The sequence below is a fragment of the Oryzias melastigma genome, linkage group LG21 (assembly GCF_002922805.2).
Source record: "Oryzias melastigma strain HK-1 linkage group LG21, ASM292280v2, whole genome shotgun sequence".
NCBI classification, from domain to species: domain Eukaryota; kingdom Metazoa; phylum Chordata; class Actinopteri; order Beloniformes; family Adrianichthyidae; genus Oryzias; species Oryzias melastigma.
The window spans coordinates 1,888,479-1,900,010 of record NC_050532.1 but is presented as its reverse complement, the minus strand read 5'-3'; the positions used below and the strand labels follow the sequence as shown (position 1 = coordinate 1,900,010).

General features: G+C 37.9%; 1 protein-coding gene across 1 annotated transcript in view; it reads right to left on the bottom strand.

Moving 5' to 3' along the window:
* The window catches only part of ska3 (spindle and kinetochore associated complex subunit 3), a 7,784-nt gene extending 5,057 nt beyond the window's left edge, over positions 1–2,727 (bottom strand). Inside the window, exons 1-5 of the mRNA XM_024286775.2 lie at positions 2,484–2,727; positions 2,307–2,368; positions 1,596–1,767; positions 1,053–1,500; positions 922–959 (exon numbers count right to left, since the gene is read on the bottom strand). Coding sequence (XP_024142543.1) covers positions 922–959; positions 1,053–1,500; positions 1,596–1,767; positions 2,307–2,368; positions 2,484–2,706 — 943 coding nt within the window. The 5' untranslated portion in view covers positions 2,707–2,727. The remainder of the gene's footprint in view (positions 1–921; positions 960–1,052; positions 1,501–1,595; positions 1,768–2,306; positions 2,369–2,483) is intronic.
* Positions 2,728–11,532: the final 8,805 nt, after the last annotated feature.

The window sequence follows — 11,532 nt, the reverse complement described above, 5'->3', positions numbered from 1 at the left end:
AAACTTACGTTTGCCAAAACAGCTAGGATGCAGCAGAAAAATGGCTAAATTTCAAAATATCAGAAAAAAAACCCCCGAAAAAAAGCCTAAATTAGCCAAAACAGCTCACATGTAAACATTAGATAAACTCCAAAACAGCATAAAAAAACCTTAGAAAATGCCAAAATAGTCCAAGAAGCAAGCAGAATGTCCATTTTTATAACTTTAAAATGGTAACTTTTAAACATAATAATGAATAATAAAAAGATGGGAAAATTATTCCAGAACAAATCAACTTAAACCTTAAATAACTTTCAATATTTTACTCTCCATAAAAAAAATATATTTTGTCAAAATTATACAAGTTAGAAATAAGCGCAAGTTAACAACGGGCCATTAATAACAGTAAAATAAAATGATCAGGAGGGGTGGATAGAATTACCCAGAGGGCCGGATCCGGCCCCCGGGCCTTGACTTTGACACGTAATATGTACATCTTTGTTTTCCTTGTCTGAGCAGGAATCTTAATCAAAACTGTACGGCTGGATAGGTCCAATATTGCGGGTCATTCTAGTTGCAAATGTTATGTTTGGGTTGGGAGGGGCTGTAAAATACAGGAAAAGGCATAAACAAAAGGATGATGGGATATCAGCGGAGGGTTACTTCCGCACCAACAGTCCCACCCAGAACTCAGAGGTGATATTCTGATGAATTCTTGTTGCTCTTCAGAAAATATGTCCAAAAAAAAAAAAGATCAATTAGGAATGCTTTTACAACAGATCAAATATATTTGGAGTGGGACTTCATAAAAAAATTGCTTTAAATGTCAAAAAAAATTTTGATAGACAAGCCTATCAAACCAAGACACAGTAAGACCACAGGAGAAAATTCTTGTCCCGTTAACAAAGAGATGGGCATGAAGGATGGCGGTGAACCACTTACTCTGCAGTCTTTCCAGTGCAGGTATTTCTTCAGGTGCCCTGAAGAAGAAAAACACTTGCCAGGTAAGAACATCATTATCATAGCATTTAGCAGAAATGCCTCTTTTTTTAAAGGACATTTAAATTTAGTACTTGTTGGGTTTTGAAGCCTTTTTCCGAAACAAATCCATAGTGAAGTCATTGTTCAGACACATAGTCTTCTCTGTGATGCCAAACTCATGCATCTGAGGCATTTGCAGCTCGTCATCTTCCATCCTCAGAGCACACTTAGGGGTGATGGGAATGGGGGGCGGTGCAGGTGTGTCAAGCGAAGGTTGTGGGAGGCTCATCTCGGGCATAGACGGAACTTCTGAGCACCACTCCGTCCCAGCGAGAGCTCTCTTCAGCTGCATCTCCGACAAACCAAAGTCAGAGAGCTGAGGGGTTCGCATCAGGTCAGTGAAAGGCAGCTCTATTTTCTCAGGGGATAAACAGGGGGCCTCTTCATCGTCATCCAGGTTTCCACCTTCCTCTACCACTGAGCTGCTTTTATCCGATTCTCCTGCTTCATTTTCTGACTTGGCACCTTGATCATTTGGCTCTGTTTAGGGAAAAAGCCCCCAAAGAAACGGTAAGACACCAAAGTTTTGAAATGATGAATCTCTTAAAACACACATTTCTAAGCTGTATTCATACCCAAAGCTCTCTGGGTGTTGCATGGAGCTTGATAGCCGTATTGTTCCAGGTGTGTCCTGACGACCTGAATGTCTTTAGTGACCCTCTGCTCCAGCACTTGACAGGCCTTGATAAAGCTGTCCACCTCGCCTTTCCTGGCTTTCTGCTGAGTCAGCGTATCCTGGATCTGCACCTAGAGGACGAATTTAAAACCAATTAAATTATTTTCAAATTCCTGATTTAAGTGCTTTTAAAACCACACGGGAATCCTGTTTTGGGGAAAATTTGTGACAAATCCGTTCAAACTAAATATTATTTTTACCGTACAAGTAACAAGATTAATTTTGCTTTTGCATGCTGTTCTATTCAGTAAGGGTCTTGAATTAAATGAAAGTTTAATCAAATTGATTCATGCTATCAAAATGCCTTTAAAAAAGAATGAACTGCACAGAAAATAATATTTTACTACCTTACTCAATGTGATTTTTTTCTATTGTTTGTCTCAGTTACCATAGAGTGTATATGGTCATTGTACGCCGGACTGCAGCAGTTTATTTGTATGTATATATATATATATATATATATATATATATATATATATATATATATATATATATATATATATATATATATATATATATATATTAAACATTTATGTCTTAAACGGTTCCTTCTACAACAGCTTGCGTTGTGTTTTATTGTTATAGTCGAACCAGCATTAGTTTGTGATACCTTAAGCCCCCCGACTTCACCGTGCAGCTCGTGATACGCCCGCGTGGCTCTAACTGTGGTTTCTAAAGGAAAAACAAACAAACGTAAAAACTTCTAAACGAATATGTGTGTGGTGAAAACAGTAGAATTAATCAAACGAACCAAACTGCAGACCCGGTGGTCTTCTGACTCACTCACCGCTGTCAGGTTCGTTGTTACGGTTCTCGTAAGCCCGCTGTAGCCTGCCACTTTCTGATTCCAGACTCACCGCCAGTTTCCGAAGTTTAGAGAAGAATTGTGAGGTCGGGTCCATTTTATCAGAAATATCCAAACTGCAACTAAATGTACAAAGTAGCCGCTTGTTTGTATTTTCCTCCTGTTTTGAATTGTGGCGCCTTTTCCGGTCGAGGCGGAAGTGCATTGAGACTTCTTCTATGAGGGAGAATTGGGTTGACAGCGAGTTACTGCCCCCTAGTGGACACTAAGCTCATTACATACACCTGTAGAGTTTAGCATTGAATCCAATTGCTCATGAAAAGAGGTGTCGCCTACCTCTAAAATCTAATTTTCTGATTTAAATTAATAAATATCCTTCTTTTTAAAACTTTAATAACTAAATAAATAAAACAAGTAGAAAAATTTAGTTTTTATATATTTGCTGATAATCACAAGGGGTCTTTATTTCCTTTCCATTACATGTAGAATATAAATGTCTTTATCTTTATTTATTCCTCCTCTCCCATTCCCATTCCCATCTTCCTAGTATAAAACTCAAAAATTTAAAGATTTATGTGTCTGTGTGAAACTGATGTGTATCTGCTGACTTGCTGCTTACAACATTATCTGCCCTGTGATTACCTCCCAAATCCCATTTGGTCCGACATTACTGTGAAACCACCTCCTTCACTAGACTAAATCATGACAAACCTCAGACAAGTGATTCAATATATAAAAAATTCAATTCAATTCAGCTTTGTTTATATAGCTCAATATTAATTGATTGATTTTAAGCATAGTTTGTAAAAAATAAAGGATAAAACACACATTTTTCAAACTCATTAATGAAATAATGAAATCCATTGATTACAAAAATAGAAAAAAAAAACAGACATTTGTCACATTTGATTCATTAAATATAGCAATTAACTAAAGTCAAATATGGTTTTATGTATGTGTTCTCTTGCTTCCCATTCAACGCCTTTTTGACTGACAGATTTTCCTGAGCCCTCTTTCAAGTGGTAGGGGTGGGGACTTCCAAGAAGCTCACTCCTGATTGGTGAGAGTGGTTGCCATGGAAACGTTGATTCCGATTTGGACTGCTTATTGATGACATCTGGCTCCAACATGGTGGCATCCGTATCATGAGGAAATGGCAATTGAAATGACTTCTTTTGTTTGGAGCCAGTGTAGGTAGAATATGTGCTCGGCCTGTCAGATCGGCTCGGGGGCTTGCGCATAGATGACGTGTAAGATTGTGATTGGTCCGGACCATTAGACAACTGTCACCTGACACGGGGAATTACACAGACACTTGCGCCATAACAATGCACGGATTCTTCCCGAGTAAAAAAACGAGGAGGTCCGAACAAATACGTTAAGAATCACAAAAGGAGAAGGAATATTTGCAATCAGCCGCAAAAACCTTGACAACGAAATAATCCGATGGAGAGAAATCATCACAGGATAATGATCGTTATTTTAATAGAGAGTTTGAGGTAAAGTGAGTGCTAGCGAGTAGCATGCTAGCTTGTTGTTGGTCGCACATTAAAAAAAAAAGAAAGTAATTATGTGCACATATTTTTTCTAAATACATCCTGCCAATGTAGAACTGGTCGCACGGACCGGATGAAGTCCCGCTAGAATATGCAGCTCACTTTCTGCTCCGTTACGCAAACACTGAGGAGAGCAGACGTTAGTGAAGGAGCTGTCAATGCCAAAATAATAAATAATAGCCCGAGCAGATCTTAACACTTTTTCTTTTCTTTTTTAAAAAATAAACTTTATTATAAACACCAGTTTCAGTACAGAAAAACTGCAAATTACCAAACTCGTTTGTTACAGTTGTGTGACGTCATCACTAGTCGCAAGCCCCCGAGCCGATCTGACAGGCCGAGCACATCTGCTACCTACACTGGGAGTAAGTCATTTTGCATGGGTGACATCACACTCACTCAGTCCGGTTCTTATGTGCAGTCAATAGACAACGTACAATCTAAGTTGAGATGCACAGAAGAAATGCATGAAAAATTGCTACAAATGTGTAGAGAATCAGAATACGTGTATAGAAATTGTACAAAACACATTTGTTTCTTTGAAAAACTAATAAGGCCTGAACAGCAAAGGACACCTGTGTGAATCGAAGTGATAGAGATCAACCTGTATCCTGACAGACTCTGTAAAATAGGGACCAGTCCAGGGCGCACTCTCAAGACGGGTTTACACTTCCTTTGTTGACCTTTCACATGTGATAAGTTGGTTTCTTGATTTCCCAGATTGCAGGAGAAGGGCTGAAAGAAAAGGAAAGCTGTCTCTGATATGACCCTTTCTTAAACCAGTTAAAATGATGGGTGCAGTTTATTTCCTTTTAGTCTTTTATTATAAATGTGTGAACCTACCTTCAAAGTTGATTTATTCATTATATTTTATTAAACAAATCATCACAAAAAACAAACTTCATTTCATTTTGTTTTTTATTGAAGAAGAGAAATATGAATAGGTAACCCGTTTTAAGGTACCCTTAAAATGTACACCAAAAAAGGAATGAACCATTTAATTCTGAAATACAAAAATACACATCTCAGTGATCCCAAGTTGTAATAAATAGCTAACCATGCATTTTAACAAAAAGAAAGGCACAGAAAACAGTCACTTATAGTAGTCATAAAATTGCCAACTAATTTACCAAAATTAGTACTACAGATAGTAGTGCAGATTACATTTTTAACATTATATTCCATTAAATACACAATACGTGGTATATTATTTAATTTCAGACAATAGATACACAAGTGGTGTCTTATCTATCATCTATCTATACTTGAAAATTGTGCCATTGCAAGGATAATGTAAACAAATTAATGTCTCATCAATTTGATGATCACATTTACTGAGTTCCTAGACTAAAGATTATTGCAAGGACTTAGTTAAATTTAAAAACGATGCAGTTTGCTGCATTTCTTTCAAATACCTCTGGAAAAGACAAACAGCACACAAGCATCTGATGTGATCTATTAGAGTTGGTGTCATCATGATTCCTCTTCTTAGACTGGCTATAATGCATAAATGAGACAATGTATAACTGTAAATGGCCCTGATCCATTCACAAACGCGTGTCTTCTGTTTTGACACATAATTTTGAAGTTTTAACTGTGAAAGTGATAGTGTTACAAAAAATAAATAAATAATTTCTTAACAAATGATTTGTGTCATACAATGGGAATGCTTTAAACATGACCCCGTCTGAAGCTTGTCTTCCACTGTCTGCTAGGATTGGTTGGAAATGAGCCATTCAGCATCCATTTCCCCGTAAACAGAAGGGATGCTGCACAGAAGTCACAATGAAAAAAACTTTTTTTACTATAAAAAAAGCACAAGCTCAGCTGCTGGACACTTTGCTCTGAGTGCGTACACAGTCTACAGTCTACAATAGATCTAGCCAGCCCCTTCCCCGGAAGTGAAGTGTTGCAACCATTGTTTGTATATAGAGAACTGGACAGAGTGACCCCCTCACTCAGAAATTAACAGCTATTACTCAGTCATTTTGTTTGTCAGAATAACCGTTCTTGTTCTGATACATTTTTTAACATCTTCTTCCTAATTCTACATTTTTTTAAAAATGTTTTTCTGTATTCAAGTTATAAACTGACCAATCAGATGCCCCAGATTGTTTGATTGACAGATTCCTCCGAGCTGTTTTCAGTTGAAAGGATGTGGACTTCCAACAAGCTAACTCCTGATTGGTGACAGCAGTTCTCTAGAAATGTTGACCCAGACATATCTCGGGCTAATCACTGTTGAGAAGCTCCAACATGGTGACGTCCTTAAGAAGTGTCAATGCTTATCCCAGTACTAGTTAACTTAACCTGGTCCTAGCTAACTTAGCACAGTACTAGTTAACTTAACCCGGTCCTAGCTAACTTAGCACAATGCTAGCTAACTTAGCACAGTGTTAGCTAACTGAGTAACGTGCTAGTTAAATTATTTAGAACAGTCCTAGCTAACTTAGCACAGTACTAGGTAACTTAGCACAGTGCTAGTTAACTTAACCCGGTCCTAGCTAACTTAGCACAATGCTAGCTAACTTAGCACAGTGTTAGCTAACTGAGTAATGTGCTAGTTAAATTATTTAGAACAGTGCTAGCTAACTTAGCACAGTGCTAGCTAACTTATTTAGCACAGTGTTAGCTAACTAAGCACAGTGCTAGCTAACATTGCACAGTGCTAGCTAACTAAGCACACTGCTTGCTAACTTATTTGTTATAGTGCTAGCTAACTTAGTTAGCACATTAATAGGTAACTTTGCACAGTGCTAGCTAACTTAACACTGTGCTAGCTAATTTAGCACGGTGTTAGCTGACTTAGCACAGTGTTAGCTAACTTATTTAGCCCATGATAGCTAAATTAGTTAGCACAGTACTAGGTAACTTAGCACAGTGCTAGCTAACCAGCTAAAGCTGCTAGAGTACTCCCACCTAAATCCATCAGATAAACTGAGAACCACTCATGAGGAAGAACTGCTGAGCCTTAGAGCAGATCTTTTCACCAGATTAAACTATGTACAGAGTAAAAACTCCATTAGTGATTTGGGACCACTACTGTTAGCCATCAGTGGATCTGCATCCACCTCAACAGAACGCAGACTCCAACACAAATAGAAGGTGTATGTAGCTGTGTGCATTCCCTCTTCTATGCTTTTCTTGGCACTTGTCAATGATCCAAACTGAACACCAATGGATATAAAAAAAATTTAGCAGAAATTACCCTGTCTGACAGTAAATAGAATTTCTACCATTTCATGGCACCCAGCTTGGTTGGTCAGTTTACAAAAGGGGCTCAGAGGAGACTTCCTGTCTCCAAACCTTTGACTTGAACTTTCCTCTGGTGTTGGATAATGGACTAGCTCCACTCTTTGATCCTTTGGTACAAATGGATGTGGAAACTTAAAACAGTTGTTTTTTTGGGTTTTGCTTCTGTCCATCATGTGGGTAAAATCTATTTTACCACCCTCTGCACCAGCCGTAATTGTGCTATCACCCCCTAAAGTGATGGAGATGATTTAGTTTCCCGATTACACTGGCTTCCTTTAACAGCGCATGATTTGTCTGTTTCTTCAGCATTTATTCAACCAGTGAAAGACAGGAGTCATTTTCCCATAGTGTGACACAAAACAAACGCTACAAAGAATTTCGGAATAATGTCTTTCTAGGCAAATTCTTTTATTTCAGAGAAATTGAGACATTTCAAAAACATTTCTGTCCATTTCTCAGAATGCAGAACCTGAAATCTACTTCTTAGGTTGTCTAAAGGTTCTCCAAACAGTGAAGCTTCAATGTCAAGCCCTGGAAAGTTTAACCTTTGGATTGATTTACTGGTGAACAACAAAATGTTAAACTCCAAGAATATTGCTTTTCTAAAATTCCTGTGGTTTTACAAAGGTACCATACTAACACATGGCAAAAACCTAATTTCATGAACATTTGACCAGCATAGCAAATCTGTTAATCTGAATTTAAATGGGAGCAGAGTACTTTTATAAATGTATGACAATGTTGTCATTCCCCTGAAGAGGTATATGATTCATTTTAAGACCAAATACATTTAAAAAAAGTTCAGATAGAATTCACTTATATTCTTTGATTGCATGACATAACACATCACCGCAGATGTAAACACCAAATGCACAAAAAGTTGCTACAGTCACAACAGCAACGTCTGCTCAACTGTATTCATTAAAATTACCTTGGAAGCACCTTGGAAGCATTAAGGAGTAAAGGTAATGACAAACTGTAGTGTGTTTAATGGTCTAACCCTTAAAATCTTTAAAATTCAATTACTATAAATGCAGAAAAATGTGTATTTTTTTTTACACCCAGAAACTACTTTTCTACAAACACTTACCTCAAAGTATCAAAATAAAAGCTCAAATATTGCACCATCTCTAAAATACCACAAGGCCATCATATATAACTGATAAAAAATGACAGAATTGTTAAGGTGTGATATACACAATCTAACATGTGCACTGTCAACACCGTGTCAGCAAACTACAAACGTATTATTTTTATAAAGCCAAAAAATCTTCTGCGAACAGATGGATACTGCATGTGCAATGAATATACTTATGTGTACAAATTCAGCATCTGACATAGAAATATACCATGTCTACATCATTAAACCAAACAGGTAGAAGTTGTGTTTCATCAGCATCGTTGTTATTAACTGAAGCTACATTTGAACAACACAATGCAGGCTGCTGACCCACTGCTCTGACAAAAACTCAAAACCCACACGTCTTTGCAGTTTGCATGTCAACGACTGTGTTGAATTAGAAAAAGGGCACTAAGTTGAGATGACCACTTATGTGTACAGTGGACAAAAAAGTATCCGGACCAGTACTCTCTTCAGGTTGTAATATTTGTGGTTGGCACCAATCCCACCTAATCCCAGCAACAACTACACTTGTTTCCATCTAAGAAAGAAGAATATTTGAAGTTCTTCTTTATTTGTAATCTAACAACTCCACATTTCTTCACAGATTATTCTGTCAGATTCCTTGAAGAGTAGAGTATGTGCATCACTAGCAGGTTAAATTACGGCTGAATCCGAATTACTTCCCTACCTCTATTGCTCCAATCGAAAGTGCATTTGAAGCAGTAGTGGGTCCAAAAGTGTGTTTTTTAGTTTAAGGAGAAGCCATAGTGACTTAGGGCTGGTTCACACTGGACGCGGAAGAACCGCAAAGTGGCGAGGAACGGAGGCCACTTCCATTCGCCGCCCCTGTTAACCTGTGGTGTAGTTCACACCAGGCACAGAGCGTCGCTGTCTTCCGCTTCTGTGCAGTGGATTGTTTCGGCGTCTGCTCTATTTTGTGCACGAGCGATTCTGGCAGGAAGTTACATCAAGATATATGAAAAAAATCTGGTTTATTTTCAAAATATGACCAATTTTTCATGATAAAACACCGCAATTGACAAATGCGATCATGTTTTTGTATCTAAACAGACACACACACAGACTGACAGACATACACACACTTCTCTCTGTGTTTTAACAACAAACAAATTAAAGAAATGTAGATCTACTCATTTCTTGCTTCTTCTTAGCAGAAACATGGGGTAATATTTGTAGGTTATTAACTTGATCATGATGGCAAAAACAAAAAAAAGCTCTAGCAGAAGAGCCTGTCGACAGTCGTGGAGCAACGCACGTCCGGTGTGAAATGCAGGAGAGAGCGGATGCCGTGCGCACTCTGCTCCGCGGCAATTCCGCGTCCAGTGTGAACCTAGCGTTAGGGCTGGCTATCCCTCTGCCAGTAGGAGAAGAAACACATTTCCTCACGTGGGTGTGCTTTGAAGCACAGAAACTTACAGTCATGTGAAGAAGTTAGGACATCCTGTTTGAAAAATCATATATGAAAAATCATATTTTAATGGAGGTCAAAGTTTGAACCTCCTATTAGCTATTTTTGCTCCTTTGGCTGAAATTGTCATTGAAAGTCTTTTTTGTGGCATCTACCAGTAAATTAAATGTGTCTTAAGTGTTAAGTGTCTAAAACATTTTTAACCCTAGTTCTATCCTATGGGGTCCAAATGACCCAAGCCTTACACTGACATGTTATCCATACCATGACAAATGTGGATGAAGGTGAACAGGATTTCATGTCTGCCACGGACACCAGTGAAAATTAAAAATCATTGAAAAAAATAGTTCAGCGCGTTGTCTTGTGGGGTCCAGATGACCCTACTCCCAACGTCAACGTACCCAGGATAGCACAAGGGTTAAATAGTCTTAAAGATTTTTTAATGTCAAGTTATATCACATGGATTACACAGTGTTTTTAAAACTGTTAGTAACTGTGTAATATGTGGGTTTTCATAGGGTGTCCTAATTTCTTCAAATGGCTATATATTTAAATGTATTTTATACCAATATTGATGAATATTTTGCAAGCTCTGGCATCTACAAGCTAACGAAGATGATTGGTGACTACTGATGAAATCATCACGCTGTAGAAATGTCAGAATTTGAAGACATTATTTCTACATAACCTTCTGTTTAGAGGGATTAAAGGGTAACCAAACCCTAAATCAAACATTTTTGGGGCTGCTGACTTCTATAAATGTTGTCAAATTTTTGATAAATTAAAATAAAATTGTTTAATCCTTGGAAATGGTCAAAAACTGTCTGTGTGCTGCCCCCTAATGGTTGAAACGAGGTATTACAGTTGAATTTCAGAAGTCTCACGTCATGATCTGCAGCTCCAGTAATGATAACAGTCCAGCCCCCAAGCCACACCCCTCTGACTGGATTTTCAAATATCAGCTGTGGGTGGAGTCATCCTCCAACTTCCCTGTTTGGTTACCCTTTAATGTAAGGATTCAGCCTTTAGGTCTGCTTACAGACTCACAAAAGATGATGAAAACCAGCTGCAGAATTCTGCTGCTAGAAGCAGGAAGTGTGGTCACATTAGTCCTGTCTTCAGGTCTTTGGACTTCAGAAATGACTGTTAATAGCTCATTTTGTACCCAAGAAACATCTCTGACATGAGGGATGTTTTTGGGTCAGGCCTCCCGCTGGTCCTCAGAGTCCCGACTAAACATGGTTTTTCTGATTGTGTCATATAAGCATCTGATCTCACATGGTTCAAATCGTAGCTAAAAAACTATTCTTTTAGCTTATGAGAACTAGAAAACCTTTATCTGAACTCTACAAACTGTCATTAGATAATAATTTTTAATTCCTAAGTTTACTGCTTCAATAGCAACACTCTTATGCTCTTTATCCTTTTTTCCTTGTGTATGAATTGTGCTGCGGTCCTTGCCTTCACATCCACAACGTTCAAACTTAAAGCTACTGATTTCATGTAATCAAACCTCATCAAAATCGTCTTTGTTCTACCTATAAAGCCTTTAAAACACTACATGACTGAAAAAACTGGCACTTGACAGGAAGACTTGACGTGTCATTGTCATGCAAACAAAATAAATTACACCTTAACAACAAAAACATTGGCTTTGGACAAAAAAAA